The 23,282-nt window shown below is 43.7% G+C and overlaps 1 protein-coding gene across 6 annotated transcripts in view; it reads left to right on the top strand.

Moving 5' to 3' along the window:
• The window catches only part of LOC126213463 (uncharacterized), a 149,017-nt gene that overhangs the window by 37,993 nt on the left and 87,742 nt on the right, over window positions 1–23,282 (top strand). For 3 of the 6 annotated variants that reach the window (XM_049941237.1, XM_049941234.1, XM_049941235.1), the window contains exons 4-5: window positions 4,562–4,714; window positions 21,171–21,248. In XM_049941237.1, coding sequence (XP_049797194.1) covers window positions 4,562–4,714; window positions 21,171–21,248 — 231 coding nt within the window. The remainder of the gene's footprint in view (window positions 1–4,561; window positions 4,715–21,170; window positions 21,249–23,282) is intronic. The other 3 variants (XM_049941239.1, XM_049941238.1, XM_049941236.1) reach the window with 2 other exon arrangements.

Below are 23,282 nucleotides of genomic sequence, written 5' to 3'. Positions count from 1 at the left end.
ATATGGGCCCGATCGTGTGTGACGTCGTATCGACGAGTGGGCTCGCACTCTCAGGTTCTTCACAAGTTTGACTCTATTTTGTAATCACTGAAGCGACATCACGTACCCTCCCTGTATGTTTCATTTTGTGTCCCCCTCCCCTTCTGCTTGCTCCAGTTTCTTTGTCGGGCAGTGTAGACGGTTATTGCAGGTGTAATGCACTTCGGTATTTGTGATTACTTCTGTACGTCTACAGTTTTGACTACTAGTGGTGTGGTGGATTACATCACAATAATAGAGGTTCTGTAGAATGACTGATTGGAGAAGTTTGCATTTCACATCCTGTGGTAATATCTTCCAAAATTTTTTGAAAGCTTAGAGGCAAGCAGAAGTCTTCCTTCACGTGGCAATAGTATTTTCTACCCAGTCGACACGCTTCTCCGTAGTTATACTCGAGTCGTTCACCATTTTGTGACGAGGTATCGGAATACTGTCGAGAAGAACGGTAGGCGGTCGTTCGCAGAATTCTGAACGTATTAATTTCTGACAGAATACTGACAAGTAAACCTACCCGAGGGATACACTTTAATTCTGGCCGACTTTGAATATGTTTTAGTGTAGAGCAAAATAAGAGATACAAATTTTTTGGGCCATTAAGGGCATGAAACACCTCCCTGCAAAAAACTGAGTTTAATGTTTCTGAATGAATACTGTTGAAACAGTAATAATTTTAAAAAAGTCAACCTTTAAATAAAACTTCTATGGTATTTAATGGACATTACAGTAGCGCAACCAAATTTCTCGAAAAGCCGTTTTCTTTTAAATCTCTGTGCCCCTCTACCTTGTTTTTCATTTCAATATTTGACTATCAGTAAAATCTATAGCATCATTAATAACAAAGTCAGTAATATATGATGAAGTGGTATTCCAAAAATACGTTTGTCAGATAAGATATCAATATATCTATGTAGCTGTATGTGCCCTATATATGTCACTTAAAAACAAAGATTCCATGACTTACCAAACGGGAAAGTGCTGGTAAATAGACACAATAAAAAAAACACACAAACACACACACACACACACAAAATTTCAAGCTTTCGCAACCAATGGTTGCTTCGTCAGGAAAGAGGGAAGGAGAGGGCAAGACGAAAGGATGTGGGTTTTAAGAGAGAGGGTAAGGAGTCATTCCAATCCTGGGAGCGGAAAGACTTACCTTAGGGGGAAAAATGGTCAGGTATACACTCGCGCGCGCGCGCACACACACACACACACACACACACACACACACACACACACAGACAGAGAGATTTGTATTTCTGTTTTCTTTCTATATTTCATGCATTTTTTTGTTTTCAAGTTGTAACCTTTTCAGATTTAATTATGTTATATTTCAAATTGTTTGTATGTTATTGTTGTAACACTATTATAAATCTGAACAGTAATGAGAAAGTGCAGAATTGTTCAGGTCAAAAAAATGCCGAATGCACATAGATTGTTGAAGGAGGTGCTTCACCTCGTTAATGGCTGTATGGGCACATATAAACAAATATGTTTTTTATTTTGCTCTACACTACAGCATATTCAAATCTGATTGAAATTGAAGTGCATCCCTCGGGTAGGTTTACTTGCAAGATTATTTCGGTTTTGCACACATTTAAGTGCTGAATACAGGTCATCACTCATCTAGACCGGGGATGCATAGACCGTGAGCTGCATGCGGTCGGCCATTCATTTCACAGTGGCCCACTCTTTAGTGTTCCTTGTTGCAAATTTTTTTCCTTCATCCCTCTGAAAAAGGTGAGGGCAGGCTCTTGTGGAACTTTGTTCTTCTGACACACACCAGTCTAAGTGGGATTGGAGCACCTGGATGCCAATCTGTAATAACAACTCTCACAGCATGTTATTTTTGAACTTGCGCAACAATTCGGTCACAGCAATAAGAGCTATACACGGACCTGCAGGGGACGACATTGTTCAGTCGTCAGTGGTTTGTGTATTCGACAGAACATATATTATGTCAGTGAGCTCCTTCAGCTTGCTCATTTGTGCATTGAACTTTTTTTGACGAGGGTATCCAACAATTTTATGCATTTATTTCTGTGAACGTGTAAGCATTAAGTTTACTATCTCAGTCGATAATAATATAAGAAAGTATATAACTTAAACGGAAGATTTGTGAAACAAATGGTGTGAACTAATAGCACGAGACATGTTCACAAATTAAGTGTACTGTGACCATAACGGATTGTGGTTTTTTGGTTTTTGTGGGTTGGCAACAAAGCTGAGCGGTAGAGGGGGATCTCCCGACCAGAGTGAGCATTTCGGGAACACGGTAGTATGTAAACTCGTGCAGTAATGTCCAGTTGCGTGAAAGATGTTGGTAAGAAATCCTGACAAGTGGGATCTGTAACCTACGTTTTACTTAGGAAAGGAATAACACATACTGAAATCTTCTGGCAAATCGAAACGGTTTACGGCATAGGCGCTATGAACAGAATGAATGTATTTAAGTGGTCTAGGGAATTTAGTGGAGGCTGAACAAATGTTCACGAGTAACAGACGACTGGAAGACCTGTTCCGGAAGAGTGCAAATTGATAGTGGACAAAATTTCTGCAGTATTTCCGCAACTCTCCAGAGCTCTCTTGTACGAGACATCCACAGAATTGCTGGGATACTGGAAACTGTGCACAGGATGGGTTCTAAAACAGCTGACAGAGCAGCACGAGAAAAATTGGGTCAGTAGTGCCCGCGAGTTCCTCGAGTAACTCGAATTGGTAGGTGAGGAGTTTCCGAGCTCAATTGTGACCGGCGATGAAATGTGGGTGGCTCATTACGTGCCTGAGACAAAAAGATAGTTGTCACAGTGGCATCAGATCCATTCCCCATCTGCCGTAAAATACAAAACCACAATTTTGGGCAAAAAAAAGTGCGGCCTCATTGCCTACGGAGTATCGCCTCAGTTGTGCGACTGGATTCATGATTTCCTGTCAGAACGGTCACAGTTCGTAGTAATAGACGGAAAGTCATCGAGTGAAAGAGAAGTAATATCTGGCGTTCCCCAAGGAAGTGTTGTAGGCCCTCTATTGTCCCTGATCTATATTAACCACATAGGAGACAATCTGAGTAGCCGTCGTAGATTGTTTGTAGATGATGCTGTCATTTACCGTCTTGTAAAGTCATCAGATGATCAAAATGACTTGTAAAATGATTTAGATACAATATCGATATGGTGCGAAAACTGGCCAGTTGACCCTGAATAAAGAAAAGTGCGAACTTGTTCACGTGAGTACTAAAAGAAATCAGCTAAGTTTTGATTACGCGATAAGTCACACAAATCTGAGGGCTGTAAATTCAACTAAATACTTAGGGATTACAATTACAAATAACGTAAATTGGAATGATCACATAGATAATATTGTGGGTAGAGCAAACCAAAAACTGCAATTCATTGGCAGAACACTTAAAAGGTGCAACAGATCTACCAAAGAGACTGCTTACACTATGTTTGTCCGCCCTATTCTGGAATACTGCTGTGCGGTGTGGGATCCGCATCAGGTGGGACTGACGGATGACACCGAAAAAGTACAAAGAAGGGCAGCTCGTTTTGTATTATCGTGAAATAGGGGAGATAGTGTCACAGACATGATACGTGTATTGGGAGTGGCAATCATTAAAACAAAGGCGTTTCTCGTTGCGACGGGATCATCTCATCAAATTCCAATCGCCAGTTTTCTCCTCCGATTGCGAAAACATTCTGTTGGCACCCACCTGCTTAGGGAGAAATGATCATCAAGATAAAATAAGAGAAGTCAGGGCTCACACGGAAAAATTTAAGTGCTCGTTTTTCCCGTGTGCCGTTCGAGAGTGGAACAGTAGAGAGACAGCATGAAGGTGGTTCATTGAACCCTCTGCCAGGCACTTTATTGTGAATAGCAGAGTAATCACGTAGATGTAGATGTAGATGAAAAGGAATCATTTTGGTCAAATGTCTGACTCCGAGATACTGTCAGGACACAATAATATTGTGATGCCCTAAAAACCTCAAAAGAAGTGTTGGAAATGCTGTAGGAGAGATTAACATCTTTTCACCTCCCTGCAGGTGCACACGAGTGGAATTAAATTTTCAGCCAAAGACTGGAAAGCAGTTACGGAGTAGGGGAAGGATCTGACCGGAGAGTTTTTCGAAGCTCGTGCCACAGTTCACTACGTGCACTGAACAGCAAAAATAGTCAGCCAGTGTATCAACAATGTCCTGTATTTTTTTTTCCAAATACACGTTTTCTGGGAAAAAAAAAAAAAAACGTAAAAATCTAGCACACTTACTCTCTGAACAAGCCTCATAACAATATTTTTTTTCTGTGACCCGTACGTAATCACAGTGAGCGCTTTGCAGCATGCGGTACTAGTGATGTGGTGCACCCCACAACTAGACTATCACAGTACCGATACCTTCAGGTTTGCAATTTAATTTAGAACTAGACGTCACGGGCATAGAAATAATATTCACATTATCATAAAATCGTACAGCATTTAAAGGAAGTGCGCCGTCTTATTTTACTCTGTGCTCGTGTTTCACAGCACGGGGTGGTTTTTCAGTACCGGGGCACCTCTTCCCGCGTGCCGCTGTCGGGGCTTCCGGAGGGCAGTCCCGAGCGAGCCGAACTCGAGTCGAACTCCCCGTCAGGCCCGGACCGCAGTCCGGAAGTCTCCGAACCGACGGGAAGTGCCATCGTGAGTATCGGAGATGTAAATATACGTGTAAATTTGAAGGATTGGTCGACCCGCTCGTGACTGCGGGAGCTTACGTAGCACTTCCAATAAAAAATTACAGTCTCAGATTTTTGTTCCATCTCGACGGCATTTATTTAACGTGGCCAGTTTAGGGCCGTCAGCAACTCTCGCACACCCGAACTTGGCAATCTACGTATTTTACACGACGTGTACAGTGTCCACTCACATTCATTTTGACCGCCTGTCGATAGTTCGAGTAGCCACTTTTTGCAGCGCGGACTGCTGTGAGATGTTAAGGAAGAGAGTTAACCGAGGTTCCGGAAGGCACCGACAGAGGTGCGGAGCCATTTCAACTCCGGTGCCGCGGCCACCTGCGATAGGTTTCTCGGTCGAGGACACGTGGCGCCGACAGCCGTATCGGTGTAATCCCACAGATTCTCGACTCGGGTCAAATTCGGTGAGTTCGGTGACCGAGGGAGTACGGTAATCTCGTGCCGGTGCTCTCTGAACCACACGTGCACACTTCGATCTGTGATACGTTACATTGTCGCGCCGGTAGGTGCCATCGTGCCGAGGAAAAAGGAACTCCACGTAAGTGCGCGTGTGGTCCTCGAGGATAGTTGCGTATTCGTATTTATCCGATGTGCATTCTAGAGTGACAAGACCGCCACAAAAAACCACAAACTTTCACCAGACCGTAATGCTCCCTATACCGGCCCGTACCCGTCCGTCGATTGTTGCGGGGTGTTCGCTTTCGGACGTTGCACGCCGTACATCCCGACGACGCGATTCGTTCAAAAAGGCCACGTGTCTGCAGACGTCACGTTGAGGTATCCGCGTGCAAATTCTAGCCACCAAATGACAGTCGGTGTGGGTGCAGGAACCGGGTGCCTGGTTCGGACGCTCTTACACGGCGACATCTTCTAAACGATCGTGGGGCAGACACTGTCGTTAGCCTCTCGGTTCGTCTGGGTGTTCAGTTGCACGACAGTTGCTCGTCTGTTCCCCTGTACACGTCTGTAGCCGTCGTTCACCCCTGTCGTCTACGGCCCGTGGTACTCCACAATTGCCTCGGCACCCGTTTTTCTCAGTATCATTTGGCCACGTACGGTATACTTTAACTACGGCGGCTCGCAAAAAGTTACGAACTTGCCTGTTTCGGAGTCGCTTCGACCCTCGGCCCAGAAGCCGATAATCGTACCCTTTCGGATGTCAGATAAATTGCTCCGTTTCTGCATTATTGTGACAACTGCACCGTTTCCCACATTGTGCAGACACCTTTACGTACCCTCTATCACCAGACGTGTGTCCTGCCACCTGCGAGCTCTTCTCGCACGCCGATGTCGACCGTAGCTCACAGTAATGTGACCGGACTGTGTATTACGATACTTCTCTGAACGTACTAGGGAGTCTGGGAAGAGCCATTCGGTCCTAGACTCGACGAAAAGAAAATCACGATGTCGTATCCACTTGGCAGAGAAGGGGTGACGCTCGAGTCCCGAGTGACAGACGATGCAGGGACAGACTATCTCCTGGAATAAGGATGCTCACTGTCACCGAAGCTACTCGACACGTAAGGAGAACAATCGTAGGTGAGCCACGAATGATACGAGAGGTACTGTAACTGGAGCAGGAAGGACGAAGACTACGGTCGAGCAGTGCTGGCACAATCAGAAGAGAAGCTGTAGAAGATGGAGAGTCGCCTTTTGAAGCCTGTTTAATACACCAAAGACAAAGATATTGTGAGAAATGTCACAAGTTACACCTAATATGAAAGACAACATTTAGAGATTGCAGAGTCATACAGTTTACATTCTTTCATGTTAAGTGCACAAATAACTATGAATGACAAGTACGTACACTATTTCATCAAAAGTATCTGGACACCTGGCTGAAAATGGTTTACAAGTTCGTGGGACCGTCCATCGGTAATGCTGGAATATGGTGTGGGCTCAACCTTAGTCTTGATGAAAGCTTCCACTCTCACATGCATACATTCAATCAGGGGCGGGAAGCTTTCTCGGGGAATGGCAGCCGATTCTTCACGGAGTGCTGCACTGAGGAGAGCTATCGATGTCAGTCGGTGAGACCCGGCACGAAGTCGGTGTTCCGAAACATCCCAGAGGTGTTCTATAGGTTGCAGGTCAGGACTCTGTGCAGGCCAGTCCGTTACAGGGATGTTGTTGTCGTGCAACCACTCTGCCAAAGGCCGTGCGTTACGAACAGGTGCTCGATCGCGTTGAAAGATGCAACTGCCGTCCCCGAATTGCTCTTCAATAGTGGGAAGCGAGAAGGTGCTTAAAACATCAATATAGGCCTGTGCTGTGATAGTGCCACGCAAAACAACAAGGGGTGCAAGCCCCCTCCATGAAAAACACAGCCACACCGTCACACCACCACCTCCAAATTTTTCTGTTGCCACTACACACACTGGCAGATGTCGTTCACCGGGCATTCGCCATACCTACACCCCGGCATCGGATGGCCACATTGTGTACCGTGATTTGTCACTCCACACAACGTTTTTTCACTGTTCAGTCATCCAATGTTTACACTCCTTACGCCAAGCGAGGCATCATTTGGCTGGCATTTACTGGCGTGATGTGTGGCTTTTGAGCGGTCGCTCATCCGTGAAATCCAAGTTTTTCTCACCTCCTGCCTAGCTGTCATTGTACTTGCAGTGGGTCCTGATGCAGTTTGGAATTCCTGTGTGGTGGTCTGGCAAGATGTCTGCCTGTTACACATTACGACCCTCTTCAACTGTCGGCGGTCTCTGTCAGTCGACAGACGAGGTCGGCCTTTACACTTTTGTGCCGGACGTGTGCCTTCACGTTTCCACTTCAGTGTCAGATTGGAAACAGTGGACCTAGGGAAGTTTAGGATTGTGGAAATCTTGTGTACAGATGTATGACACAAGTGACACCCAATCACCTGACCACGTTTGAAGTGCGTGAGTTCTGTGGCGTGCCCCATTCTGCTCTCTCACGATGTCTGATGACTACTGACGTCGCTTATATGGAGTACCTGGCAGTAGGTGGCAGCACAATGCACTTAATATGAAAGATGTATGTTTTTGTGGGTGTCCGGATACTTTTGATCACATAGTGTCGGTTTAAACTGTGACCACTAGCACTGTTGAACGATAAAGAGAGGGGCGATAGAGTGAGGGAAAAAGCAATGTTATAAAATACAATTAATGAAGTAACGTGACTGGTTTATAAATGAAAAGATAATGAAGGGTAACCGACAGAAGATTGGATTATTACCCGTACTGTTTGACAGAGAAGAAACAGGCCACACACATTACTTTTTTGGGGAAACTGCATGCAGGTGAATTAAAGCTGACACAGCATGAATTGTGCAAAGAGTGCACGGTATTTTGTTCTGGAGACGGACAACAGCAACGGAGGAGGAATTTGCAAATGTTTCTTGTTTGTGGATGGACACATCTAGAATACTAGATAATTAGGACTTTGTGTTTCATTACACGAGGAGCTGACGAGGTAGGCACGACATGCATTACTCGCATAACTCAGCTTGCCACGGCCAACCTGACCGGTCGTGCGGGTCGTATGTACGTACATCACTCTACAGATGATTTAAAAAAGCCGACCTCACCACTGGGGATCTCTCCGTGTAACATTATTACTGTCATAGGCTTCTATAAATCTGTTCTTTCAGATGCATGTAAATGGTCTTTTCCTGGAAACTGCTTACTGTAATCATCCCTCGGTCTCCCTCTTCAGTTCTTACCCCACGCTTCACTTCCGTACCGGATTGACAATTACTTGATGCTTCAGAATGTGTTCTGTCAATAGAGCCCTTCTTTTTGTCTGGTTGTGCCATTCATTTATTTTTTTCTCCCCAGGTTAAATTCAGTACTTCTTCATTAGTTACTTGGTATATCCATGTGATCTTCTGTGGTTATGTACAGTCAAACATTACAAATGCAGGTATGTCATTAAAGGTTCATCACGCTGTTGTAATTTGTGTACACAAAATTTTTGAAAATTTTGAAGTTCGCATTTTCTTAATGAGATCATACCCTCTAATGAAGGTTACAGTGAGAATGAGTGAAAATGTTTGAAACTAGTCACTAAAGAAAATATTATATGGAACTCTGTTGGAACATGGAATGATTCTGGTGGAAAGCTTAATTAACCCTTTTGCCACTTCAGATGAGCTCTTTGTATTCCGTGCTGAGGCAGCTTTCGTTATGCCTGTATTGCTCTCCAAATGCTGGTACGTATGTTAAGAAATGGCATTTCGGGTGATATGAAATACTTATCACCCGATTTTGTGAAAACTATTTGGTGAAAAAAATTGACTTTTGCACGTCGTACAGTAAGATACCTTCATTCGATAAAGAACTGAATTTGTTTTTGTTATCCATCGTACTTACTGCGTTGCATCAAATTAATTAAAACATTGCACAGAATTTTAGATAGTTCGCAGTGGTAAGAACACGTAACATAAACTTTGTGTACAGTTGATTTTAGCTCACACATTGTTGTGAACAAAATGTAGGCAAGATACCGAAATTTTATGTACGATTGTGATCACAAGGATATCTCATTTCTTTCTCGAGTTATTGGGGTTTATATCACATCCTTGCTCATCGTGAATTGTCTTATCGTAACAACTGTAATATCTCATAAACGATACGAGATATTGATGCAAGGTTTTCTGTGAATGGTAGCACGCATTGGGTCACTTATGTCGTACGATAAATAATTGAAACTGTTTTATTCACGGTGGTATGGAAGTAACTTGTCCACAGCAGTGGGAGGTCAACGGCTCGGGGTGCACATACACGTCCACAACACCTGCGGAATGGCGTAGCAGGAGATATATACGTGCCCACAGCAGCAAAAGGGTTAATATATTACAAATATATTGAGTTGTTGATCCTGATACCGACACAATTTTGGAATTACACGAAATTGTTTCTCCAGCAAATTCGGTGGCAAAATAGGGCAGTTTCATTCCGTGATAACTCCCAATTAGTTACACTTAGACCTGTTCTGACTGTGGACCCATCAAAAATGAGACAAATGAGTAGGAATTATTTTTCCCGTGTTGTATTATTTTTACGATTGCTTTGCTGTGATAAAATGACAGTAAAAATTTCGTAGCTGTACGATTAGGAGCATTTTAGTGAGAAAAACAGGGATTCTGTAGCTCTGCTTACAGAACAGATAAAAGGTAAATCTCCAAAAATATTAGAGCTAGAGCTGTGGTATTTGATATCATGCGAAACAATAACTGAAATGCTTTTACTTTAGGGACACAAGTGAATTTAGCAAAATTTACTCCCATTCGTAAACTTTCTTCGAATGTTGTATGTTTTTGTGGGTCGATTTGTACCGGACTGGTCAGGCTTATTCTGCAGCACTGTTACACGTCGACAGTGTCATCGGTTTCTGGTCGAGAGCCGCAAGTGCTACCAGTGATCTGGTTCCTGGCTTCCACCTCCACTCTTGTATTCTCACAGTGCTGCTTATATGTACTTATTGTACCTCATGCTGTATGATGAGTTTGGATGTACCTGCTTGTGCATAAGATGAAGGTCATGAAGTTGGATTTCTGCCGGGTTTTGGACGAAGTTGTTTTTTGGAGTAATAGACATTCAACATTCTCAGTGGGTCAGTCAGGTGGGCATCAAATATTCAAAAAAATTTCTTTGACTCGCTAAGACCAGATTGTCGGTATAAAGGAAACTTCTTGCCGGAAGTGATTTATCTTTAGTATAGATGTTAAATAACAGTCGTGAAAGACCATTTCTTTATGGGAAGCCACGTCGTTGACATATCCCTTGAGTATGCTGGAAGTCCGCATTATATCTCCTGTTTTGGAGCAAACTTACGACGAGTTTGGCGAATTCGTAATCTTTCATTATCTCGTAGATCTACTGTGACAGTACACGGCGACTGACAGTGTCCTAAGCAGCTGTCAGGTTGATAAAAGCTGGATTTCGAAGCAATCCCCAGTAACTGAATGATGTTGAGGACTTGAGATGTACGGTCTTTCTCCTGCTCTGAAATTTGCTCGTGCTTGTATTAGAACTGGCTGTACAACAAAAATCAAACTGTTCAGCAACATCCACATGAAGACTTTGCACAGATGGTATTTACAGCTAATGAAAACAGTGAATGTAGTACAGACTCCTACACTATGAGAAGTAAAAATATTTTCCATATGGGGTATAAATCCCTTTGTATAGCTCAGAATGGAGTTTCATATGCTGGTGCAAAAATTCTTTTTAATAAATCGCTGCTAGACATCGAGCAGGGAACTAGAACAACACCAGACGGAAAAAAAGTACCTCATTAGTGGCTCTTTCTAAAAGTTTATGAGAATTCTGTTTATCACTTATTTTTAACTTTCTCAGTATATAGGCATTCTACAGTGGTCTTTGAAATCAGTTAAGTCATAGACTGCTTAGTATGCAGTAGTAGAAACAAATAGCAGCTAAGTAAGACAGAGGCTTGTGGTGGTACGTACACTATGTGATCAAAAGTATCCGGACACCCCCAAAAACATAAGTTTTTCATATTAGGTGCATTGTGCTGCCACCTACTGCCAGGTACTCCATATCGGCGACCTCATTAGACATTGTGAGAGAGCAGAATGGGGCGCTGCGCGGAACTCACGGACTTTGCACGTGGTCAGGTGATTGTGTGTCATATGTCTGTATGCGAGGTTTCCACGCTCCTAAACATCCCTGGGTCCACTGTTTCCAATGTGATAGTAAAGTGGAAATGTGAAGGGTCACTACAGCACAAAAATGTACAGGTCAACCTCGTCTGTTGACTGACAGAGGCCACCGACAATTGAAGATGGTCGTAATGTGTAATAGGCAGACATCTGTCCAAACCATCAAACAGGAATCCCAAACTACATCAGGATCCCCTACAAGTACTATGACAGTAAGGTGGGAGGTGAGAAAACTTCGATTTCATTGTCAACAACCTGTTCACAGCCACATATCATGACAGTAAATGCCAAATGGTGCCTCGCTCGGTGTAAGGAGCATAAGCATTGGGCGATTGAACAGTGGAAAAATGTTGTGCGGAGTGACGAATCATGGTACACAATGTGGCGATCCGATGACATGGTGTGGGTATGGCAAATGCCTGGTGAACGTCATCTGCCAGTGTGCGTAGTGCCGACAGTAAAATTTGGAGGCAGTGGTGATGGTGTGGTCGGGTTTTTCATGGAGGTGGCTTGCACCCCATGTTGTTTTGCACGGTACTATCACCACACAGACCTACATTGATGTTTTAAGCACCTTCTCGCTTCCCACTGTTGAAGAGCAATTCAGGAATGGCGATTGCATCTTTGAACACGATCGAGCACCTGTTCGTAATTCACGGCCTGTGGCGGAGTGGTTACATGACAATAACGTCCTTATTGATTGGCGACTCCATGGAGTGTCCTGTGCACCACGACCAGATAGTGGATATACTTAGGAGGAGAGACAGCATTGGTCGTATTTTTTGTTTTATTAACCACAAAATCGATTTTCGGTCACTTAGTGACCATCCTCAGTGCTGTAATATATAATTTAAATTGGTAGGCACTGGTGTCAACAAGCTTAGAGCGATCACATAAACTGAGAACTAAGCTTGTTGCTAAGTTTGTTGACACCAGTGCCTACCAATTTATATTATATATTACAGCACTGAGGATGGTCACTAAGTGACCGAAAATCGATTTTGTGGTTAATAAAACAAAAAATACGACCAATGCTGTCTCTCCTTTTAAATAACGTCCTTGTAATGGACTGGCCTGCACAGAGTCCTGACCTGAATCCTATAGAACAGCTTTGAGATGTTTTGGAATGCCAACTTCGTGCCAGGCCTCACCGACCGACATCGATACCTCTCCTCAGTGCAGCACTCTGTCAAGAATGGGCTGCCACTCCCCAAGAAATCTTCCAGCACCTGACGGAACATATGCCTGCGAGAGTGGAAGCTGTCGTCAAGGCTGAGGGTGGGACAACACCGTACTGAATCCCAGATTCACGGATGGAGGGTGCCACGAACTTGTGAGTCATGTTCAGCCAGGTGTCCAGATTCCTTTGATCACACGGTGTACCACTACAGAGGAGGGATGTGTAGCTGCACATCTACTTACTGATGGATGGTACTTGTAGCTAAAAGTTGTAAAATAAGATGTCAACTGGAAAGGTGTAGATATTGTGTTGGGGTGTTATTTTTGTTTTGCATGTAGAGAGTTATATTGAGGAACAGAGTGTGTCACTATGCATGACAGTGATGGCAGCACCTCGGAAATGTGCAGTGTTCCAAAGCACAGGTGAAGCGTGGCCGACCTCCGGTGACTCGCCGGCCTCATTCGTGTACTTCATTAAGTTTGTGGGGCTCCTCGTCATGTGACAGTAACACTCCTAGAATATAAAGTCAAAAATGTACCCTCTGTGGGGTTTTATGGGCTTTTGTTAAATTCTCTCGAGTCCCTAAAGTGTGTTCTTTTCATTTGAGAAACCAGGAGGGCACTAGCAAGGTGGAAATAGTACGGTCGGGGTCGAACTGGAACACTACGGGACTCCAAAATATGTAGGACTGACACTTGACACGTGTCTCACTTTCAGAAAGCACTGCACGAAATGGAAGTTGAAAGTTTCCACCGGGATCAATCTCCTACAGAAACTGGCCAGATCACAACAATCCGACCATCTGCAGTGGCAGTATGCTATTCTACGGCAGAGTATACCTGTCCTGTTTGGTATAATTCAACTCGTGCCAAACCTGTAGATGTAGCTCTAGACGAAACCTGCAGAATTATAACAGGCTGCTCGAAATCCACTCCAGTCGAACGGCTTTACCGTCTCACAGGAATAGCACCACCACCTGTTCGAAGAGAGATAGCTGCGAACAAGGAAAGAAAGGCAGTGGAACGGGAAACTACCCATCCTCTGTAAGGGCACGAACCGCATCTGCAACAACTAAAGTCGAGGAAGGTCATCAGAGGAACTTATAACCACTGCTGAAAAAGCTAGTTTACAGCTAAGGAGGGCTACGACCCACCTTCCCCTGGCTGGAAAAGAATTGTCGTAGCTTTATCTCCAGGCCATGACGAGGAATGGTCGACGTGGCAGTCCCTGAATAGACTGAGATCCAGAGTTGGAAGACGAAAAGCTAACTTGGCAAGATGGGGATACACTGATACAGATGATATTCGGTGTGACGGTGGAGAAGAACAGACAGTTCGGCACTTACTTTGGTGTCGATTGTGCCCAGTCTCCTGTACAGAAGACGATCGTCAACAAGCGACAGAAAATGCACTCAAAGTGGCCAAGTTTTGGTCAAAAGTACATGCGTGTACCTGTATGTTTCTGACACGAGAATAATAATAATAGTAGGCTAATGAACCGATATCAAATGGAATCCCTTTTCTGAAAAGCCACACTAACAAATTATCCCTCAAAACACACATTTTTGAAATTACATTCACTTTATCTTCCCCCAAAAAACAGTAAAATTGATGCCACTGGGAACAAAGATAACTAGTTTGTTCACCGGGTTAAGACCCCTGTTTCTAGGCCCCTGTGTCCATTGTTCAAACCGCCCATTTTGTGAGTACTCGATAATTTCCGTGTCGTCGTCACCTCCTATTGTTGTATGCGATGTAGTAGTATGTGGCACAGAGTAGGCAGTAAGTGTGTAAGTGCACTGTCAGCACTGATCCAGAGGCAAAAATGCTCTCACTGTACCCCTCTGACGTAGTGAGGTGTTCCCACACGGGACATAACTTCACGGTCAGACTGGTGACGTGTCTTCCTTTAACGTTCAAATCCGGCAACAGTAGAGTAAGCAAATTTTCACCGGTCCGCATTACGAGCCACCAACCTGAGGCGAGTCGAGTGTCGACGGCGGAAATATGCGAAACTGCGTGCTGGGCAGAGTACAGTGTGAGTGCCTCACTTTGTCCCACGAGTTTCTTCTGCGATTGCGGGCCGAATCCGGCCTGTGGGCCACCGGTTGCCACCTGTGGCGTACGTACAGTATGTGAACAAAATAAGTTAGTTCACTATAAACATTAAAGTGATCTTCATTATTCATTCCGATTTGGTGTATTGAACTGAACTGAGAAGTTATGGATGTAGTCTGGATAAAGTATGTTTTGTGAATACATGTGCTGTTAACTCAGCTGGAATTTTGCAAGTTATTTTGTAGAAATGTGGTGCAGCAATTATAAATTTCAATGCAATAACAGGTGGAGCAGAAGTTCGAGAGACATCCAAAGCCACAATGGTCACAAAATACAGGTAACAAAATTTGAATTGAACGATACATATCCGTGGATATGTGTGTGTGTGCGAGTGTATACCTGTCCTTTTTTCCCCCTAAGGTAAGTCTTTCCGCTCCCGGGATTGGAATGACTCCTTACCCTCTCCCTTAAAACCCACATCCTTTCGTCTTTCTTTCTCCGTATCTTTGAGCTATGATATACAGTGGCAATGCGAGACACAACAACAATTTTCATGTTGACTTTGACTTCTTGTCCATCGCTCAGTATTGTGGCGGTAGGGGTACTCATTAACCTGCCATCTAGCATAAAACAAGAAATTGGGAATCCCCGTCATTAGTCACTGCTTCTGCAACCTATCTGATTATCCAGATTCAGGAATTGAAAAAATGTTTTGTTAATTACGTGGCTTGTAGAAGCAGTGTTATAATGTATACACTCTCTCTCTCTTTCCAAGCACTTATCCCGACTTGTGGGGTCTTCTGTGTTATCAACGGATTTGGTGGGATTAGTTGGTGGGGTGGCCAAATGCTGTTCCTGTCACCACCCACGAATGATGATGATGAAATGATGAAGACAACAGAAACACCCAGTCATCTCAAGGCAGGTGAAAATCTTTGACCCCACCAGGAATCAAACCCGGGACCCCGTGCTCAGGAAGCGAGAACGCTACTGCGAGACCACGAGCTGCGGACTGTTATGATCAATAATGTTTAGTAATATATAAAGACAAGTTGTCATTTAACATTGTTGCAAGAATCTCGATAAGTTCTTGATTGGTTTACTTCAATTTTTACAGGATAGTGTAATTTATTTTTTTGCACAAACATAGGGAGGATTTCATGAAGGATGGATCTCATTTCACCAAGAGTGTCTTTCTGCCGTCCACCTAACCTTCGTAACCTGTTAGTTCATCCCTATGAAATCCCCAAACCACCTTCCCTACCCTCTGGCTCCTACCCTTGTAACCGCCCCCGGTGTAAAACCTGTCCCATGCACCCTCCCACCACCACCACCTACTCCAGTCCTGTAACCCGGACGGTGTACACGATCAAAGGCAGAGCCACGTGTGAAAGCACCCACGTGATTTACCAACTGACATGTCTACACTGTGAAGCTTTCTATGTGGGAATGACCAGCAACAAACTGTCCATTCGCATGAATGGACACAGGCAGACAGTGTTTGTCGGTAATGAGGATCACCCTGTGGCTAAACATGCCTCGGTGCACGGCCAGCACATCTTGGCACAGTGTTACACCGTCCGGGTTATCTGGATACTTCCCACTGACACCAACCTGTCAGAACTCCGGAGATGGGAACTTGCCCTTCTGTATATCCTCTCCTCTCGTTATCCGCCAGGCCTCAACCTCCGCTAATTTCAAGTTGCCGCCGCTCATACCTCACCTGTCATTCAACAACATCTTTGCCTCTGCACTTCTGCCTCGACTGACATCTCTGCCCAAACTCTTTGTCTTTAAATATGTCTGCTTGTGTCTGTATATGTCTGGATGGATATGTGTGTGTGTGTGCGAGTGTATACCCGTCCTTTTTTCCCCCTAAGGTAAGTCTTTCCGCTCCCGGGATTGGGATGACTCCTTACCCTCTCCCTTAAAACCCACATTCTTTCGTCTCCCTCTCCTTCCCTCTTTCCTGATGAGGCAACAGTTTGTTGCGAAAGCTTGAATTTTGTGTGTGTGTTTGTGTTTGTTTGTGTGTCTATCGACCTGCCAGCACTTTCGTTCGGTAAGTCACATCATCTTATAAAAGGGGAAACATCTGGTGGCAGGCAGAGCATCTGGCCACCCCTCAAATTAACTTTGCCAAATCCGATTAACCATGCTGACCCTGCGTCACTGCGGGAAAAAGGCACAAGCAAAAGATATAAAGAGGAAACATTGTTAGCAATATCTTGAAAAATTATTGACCAATTTATTTCAAATACTTACTAAATGTTCAGTTGGACATCGACCATATATTTCTTTAAAATATATGGTATATAAATATATATACCATATCACGGGGAAGCATTTTTAATAAAAATCTTGAAAAGTTCTCAAATTCTTTATTTCACAATTTTTGCACAGTAGTCTAATAATATTTGGATGGACATAGGCTAAATTTTTATAAATTCGCATTGTAACTAAATGTATATACAACATATAAAAAGATCTCCAAGAGTTCTTGACTAGTTATTTTCAGATTTTTACGCTATACTTTAATAAACAAATATAAAAATGGTAAAGGTTGTTAGCAAATTTCTTAACAGGTTTTGACCAATTAACTTCAAATTTTTACATTGTACTCATGTAAACATTTAGATGGACATAGGCTATATAATTTTTAACCCACATTGTACAGGTTTTCTGTTAAAATCAGCTGCAAGAAAGAAAATTCTGTGCAGTGCAAATGTGCAGTTTCATTTTCTTTCTTGCAGCAAGTTTTAGTTGCAATTACAGGGCATTAAAACCATTAGACAAACTGTTGTTCCCATATACAGTGTGTGCATAAAGTCCGGGAACACTTTCAATTATTTATTGCACAAGAACCAAACATTGTACAGACGTCATACATATGTCGTTTTGAAGAGAATCCCTGATAGTTTTTTTTTTTTCATGTATACCACCACAGCATAGATTGGTAATTTGCCGACAGTCAGCACTAGTCGCAAACATGGCGAGTTCAGGTGCGGAGCGAGCTTTCTGTGTTTTGGAGTTTGACATAAACGAGTGTGCTACAACTGTTCAATGGATGTTTAGAACCAAGTACGGTAAGAAGTCACCAATAAGGAAGGTCATTTACCACTGGCACAACAAATTTGTTATGTAGGGTCGCTTGTGCCTGGCAAAGAGATGTGGACGTCCCAGTGTGAGTGAAGTGAATGTGGAGCACGTACGAGAGAGATTCGTAAGGAGTCCAAAGAAATCGGTGCGTCGTGCATCCCGTGAACTCGAAATGGCTCCAATGACAGTATGCAAAGTCCTGCGACAGAAGCTGTCAGTGAAACCATTCAAATTGGAGCTAGTGCAGAAGCTCAGTGATGATGACAAAGACAAGCATTTTGAGTTTTGTTCGCAGTTGCAACAATTGAATGAGGATAGTGATGGCATTGTTGATCTCTTAATTTTTAGCAACGAAATCACTTTTCACACTAGTGGGAAAGTGAACAGGTATAATTGTCGAATCTGGGATACAAAGCATCCACACGAATGCGTTGAATTCGAGCATGATTCCCCAGAGGTAAATGTTTTTTGTGCCTCGACGCGTCGAAAACTTCTTCACCGAGAGCACTGTCACTGGATATTTCTACTTGGACGTGTTACAGCAATGGCTGATACCTGAAATACAATCGGACTCTCCCTTCATCTTTCAGCAGGATGGGGCTCCACCCCATTTTTGTCTCGAAGTTTGTGGGTACCTGAACACAGAGCTGCAGCATTGACGGATCGGCCGTGCTACAGAAGGGGACAGCTATTTCACGAAATAGTCTTTCCGATCACCAGATCTCGCTCCGTGTGACTTTTTTTGTGGGGACACATTAAAGATCTGATGCGTGTGCCGCCTCTAGCACGTGATGTGGAAGAGCTCCGGGAGACAGTACGGGAAGCGACTGCCACAGTCGACGGTGCCGTGCTGGGACGGGTACGGCAAGAATTCAGTTACCGTATTGACATCTGCCGGGTCACTCGTGGTTCGCGTATCGAATGTTTGTAGAAACGACTTTCAGAGTTTCTTTTCAATATGCATCTGTACAATGTTTTGTTCTGGAGCAATAAATAATGGAAAGTGTTCCTGGACTTTGTGTACATCCTGCATATTCTTTTCCCTTATATAACAACGGAAAATTGAGAATGGAATGTAACAGTATTACAAAAACAAAAGTTGCTCATCACCGTATAGCAGAGATGCCGAGTCGTAGATAGGCCCAACAAAAAGACAATTTGTGACAGTCTTTTTGCCGTGCCTATCTGTAACCCGGCATCTCCGCTATAAGGCATGTAGCAACTTTCCTTTTCATAATATTGTTACTTTTCCCTTCTATATAATTTTAAAGAAAAATTGTGTACTCATCTATGTGTCATTTTTGTTTTCTTCCCTGCAGTCGGTTTTAAAACAAAGTGGATAGTTATTGGCTTACGATTACAATACTAGTCTGAAACTTTTGAATCCTATCCGTTTGCAAATTAAAGCTATGCAAGACATTGCGTAGAAGGTACTATACTCACAGGTCTAGGAACGGAGTACGACACCCGGGCGCCCGCTCCGTCACGGGAGGACGGGCCACCGTATTGCCCGGGTCCCGTTCCACTGCCCTCGGGAGCCGCCACAGTGGGCCGGGAGGCAGACAGTCGACGGAGAAGTACAGAGTCCCGAGAGGAGGAGTCGGGACTAATGCGAGCTGCGGCGGTGGAAGCCCGGGCTCGTAGAAGCCGCGTGCCGCCCCGTGTCCAGTCGGTCCTCCGGCGTGGCCCTCTCGTCCCTGTAGACGCTGCTGGACTGTGCTCAAATGAGGGTTATTTACGCTCATACACGGTCAACTCGTGTCAGTGTGCCGTCTCCGACTGCACTCGGAGCCACACATCTGTGGCCCGATGGTTCGGTAACGGCTTTCCTCGCCGTGTCAGAGTTCTGTCTGCTGCTGCGGTTACAATTTGCAATGTTTGTCCTTCCATTGCCATTTTTTAAAGATAATACTGGGTTCCAGAGTACCACTCATTTAAAATAGTAAAAATGATAGTAAAAGTGCCCATTGACTCTAAATCTCAATGAGAAAGTATTAGCAATTTATTCATTCTGAAGTGGAAAAGAATCGTGTTTTAAAGCTCTAACTCTGTGGATTTTCTGCTCGAAGTTGATTTTTAGACAACTACACTTGTATTTTTACGGATATTGAAGCAGTTTTCACTGATTTTACTTTGTTTACACTTTAATGTCGCATTCGAGCGTATACGTCGTGTATGAAAAGTAGTAACTTTGAGCAATGTTTTTCAGCCGTTAAACGGGCACTGGTCAAAAATTGAACTATATACTGTCGGAGGTCTAGAGACTACTCTTTTTAGGTATTTCGAGATAAAAGAAGATTAAAGAACGAACAGATGAGATAATGGGCTCTCAGAACTACCCAGAATTTGGCACCCATAACATTTTCACCAAATTTGCAGGCGCATGTGTTTCTATAGGGATGGACTGAAGCTGTCGTACAAAAAGCACAAGGAGACAGCACGACTGTGTATCGTATTACCTTTTCTTGACTGAAGGGTCCAAAAATTACGATTCACACCTGATAAAAGATGGGCTCTTAAAGATGCACAATGAATTTTTTCTCATTTTTGGAGATGTACAGCTGTCACCATACACACTTAAAAATCTCATTAGCAGTATACTGTAATTCAGCACTGAAATTTGTTTAAATGTACAAAAGCAGGGACTTGTAAGTTAAAAAAGTACCTTTCGCAGAAGTTAAACAATGTAAAATCCAGGATGGAATGTAACAATATTTGAGAAGGAAAGTTGCTACTCACCATATAGGGGAAATGCTGAGTTGCGATAGACGCAACAAGAAGATTCACACAATTATAGCTTTCGGCCTTTAAGGCCTTTGTCAGCAATAGACACACGCGCGCGCGCGCGCACACACACACACACACACACACACACACACACACACACACAAGTGTGCGTGTGTGTGTGTGTGTGTGTGTGTGTGTGTGTGTGTGTGTATGTCTATTGCTGACAAAGGCCTTAAAGGCCGAAAGCTATAATTGTGTGAATCTTCTTGTTGCGTCTATCGCAACTCAGCATTTCCCCTATATGGTGAGTAGCAACTTTCCTTCTCAAATATTTTCACAGAAGTTATCTGAAGGCGGCACTTCGTCACACGTGTAGAAGGCGTAGGCTTCGTATATCTCACTACGATAGGCTGTAGAAATGGAACCGGAGGAGTTATCGAGCCGAAAGTTTGTACGTATCTGTCAGAGACATAGGGGAACATTCCCGAGAAGTTTCATCGGATTCAGAGGTGGTAGAGCGGAGACCCGTGCTCCACTTGGCACGGAATGACCCTACTGTACTTCTTTATGTGTATATTGTTAAATAATGTAGTGGAATTTTGTGGCGTGCATAGTAGTTAAGCAGCTGTCGTCGTTAAAAGCATTGTGCTACAGGGTGTGTTTGTTTTGTCTGCAGGTCACCTGGAGTGACACGATGAAGTCGCCCGAATTTTACGACTGCGGAGACGAGCTCGTCGGTGACCTGATGTCCAAGGTAAGGCGACTGCACGATAGTCTTGTTTCCACACCGGCACTTGTACGTCCTGCTCTTCTTTTAATTGCTTTTCTGTACCAAAGGAACCTTCAGAAGTTCTAAGAGTGATGCATACAAGTTTTTATTTATGTGAGAGTTTTTAAAGCACACATTCCTTTTCTTGATGTCTCAATGTCTGGTGCCAGGCATTTTTTATAGACGAGACTAGAAAATTGAAACTGTATAAACATAGGCCTCTAAATGTAATCACCAATAAAGTGAAATACGTAAAATGGCATACGTTATGAAAGTGTAATGCTGAAGAACGAACAGGGACTAGCCCCGTACACAGTGTAACGTGGTAAGATATTTAAGATCGTAATGGCCCACCTCGATCAGTAACGTAACTACCACGTGACCGCTGAGAACAAAATCTGTGTGCCGACCAGTGCACCGTTCGTATTGCCGTGTCTGGTGAAGGACAGTGGTAGATACCAGTGACTTCACTTTGTAGAAGTGCTTAGTGGCAAGTTTGTATGTCTGTGAGCAGAAGCATCATTAATTAGTTTATTTATTAAGCATTCATTCATCAAATATTTGGTATGGGATATAGCTTGTTTTGTTCATTAGTACAGCTAATGCTTGGAGGACAGTGAGGGTTAGTTTCATTCCAGAATTACTGGCAATGACAAACTAATACCTGGGTGGTTTCGTAAGCCCGGTAAATTTTCGTGAAAGAATTTTACATTTTTGATGTGCCTTTGTGATTAGTTGGCCCGATCTGTTCAAATCGATCAGTGTGTCGACTGTGATCGAAAGTGCAGGAAACAGAGTTTTGTGGTGTTATTAAAATTTTCATTTGAAGCATTGGACTGCCTCACAATTCAATACAGAATTGGATAAAGTTCACTCGGACTCTGCTCAGTCGTTGAAGATCTTTTGCTTTCGGATTAACAAATTTAAACAGGATCGGACAAGAACCGTAGACGGAGTGCACTCCGGCTATCGGATTGAGGTCACCGCAAAAGAAACCGTTCGTAAAATCTGCAATAGTGGTAATGCGAGGCAGCTGAAAAATATTGAGAGTGGCTGAGACCGTGGGCATCTCGACTGAGCAAGCGCACAATATCCTGCACGGAGGATTATCTGCGAAGAAGCTGTATGCGAGGTGCACGCATACCGTCGACAGAAAGTGAATCCGACTCGGCGATTCGGCACAATGTCTGGTGATGTCGAATCTCAATCCGCAAGACCTTTCGTGCCGGTTTGTGGCTGTCGTTGAAACCAGAGTCGAAACATCGGTCAGAACAGTGGGCAAAGGTCGGTGAAAGTGCACCGAAGAAGGCAGAGACCGTTTCGTCAGCCGGTACGGTGACGGCAACTGCTTTTTCGGATTCCAAATGAATGATCCTCATAGTTTTCCTGGAAAATGTAGAACCGTAACTGGATCCTATTGTACCGCATTATCGGATTGTTCGAAACTTACGTTGGCCGAAAAAAGACCGAGGTTCAACTTCTTCGTGTTCTGTAACTTGGAACTTTGACTTTGTAGGAAGAAATTTTCATAAAATGAGGAAGTGATAAATGCAGTTAACAAGTGTTTTGCAGAGTTTGACGGAACCAATTTTTCGATGGGATGAAAAAGCCAGAGGATTGCTGGAACGAGTGTGTACCCCTCAAAGGAGACTGTGTGTAGGTGTAAGGTGAGTTGTTTACAAAACAAACATTTATTGTTGTTTTACCAGGCTTATCAAACCACCCTCATGGACCGGCCAAGACAGATGGTCATGATGACTCTTATGTCGTAAGCGTCACTAAGGCAATATTAAAATCTGAACTATTCAGCTAGATCAGGAGACAGCATGTAGAATATTGTACTAGTAGCTAGATCAGGAGGCAGCACGTAGAATATTGGAGTACGGTCCAAAAACGTGGCACGCTGCCGATGCCGAAGCTGTGTTTCAAACAGAAGTTGTATAATTCTGAACCGGAATGGAGACAGAGTAAACGCGTGATGGGACTCGTGACTGCTCGTGTGAGTATCACTTACACTTA

Source organism: Schistocerca nitens, chromosome 11, assembly GCF_023898315.1.
Source record: "Schistocerca nitens isolate TAMUIC-IGC-003100 chromosome 11, iqSchNite1.1, whole genome shotgun sequence".
NCBI classification, from domain to species: domain Eukaryota; kingdom Metazoa; phylum Arthropoda; class Insecta; order Orthoptera; family Acrididae; genus Schistocerca; species Schistocerca nitens.
This window is presented reverse-complemented; position numbering and strand designations above follow the sequence as displayed.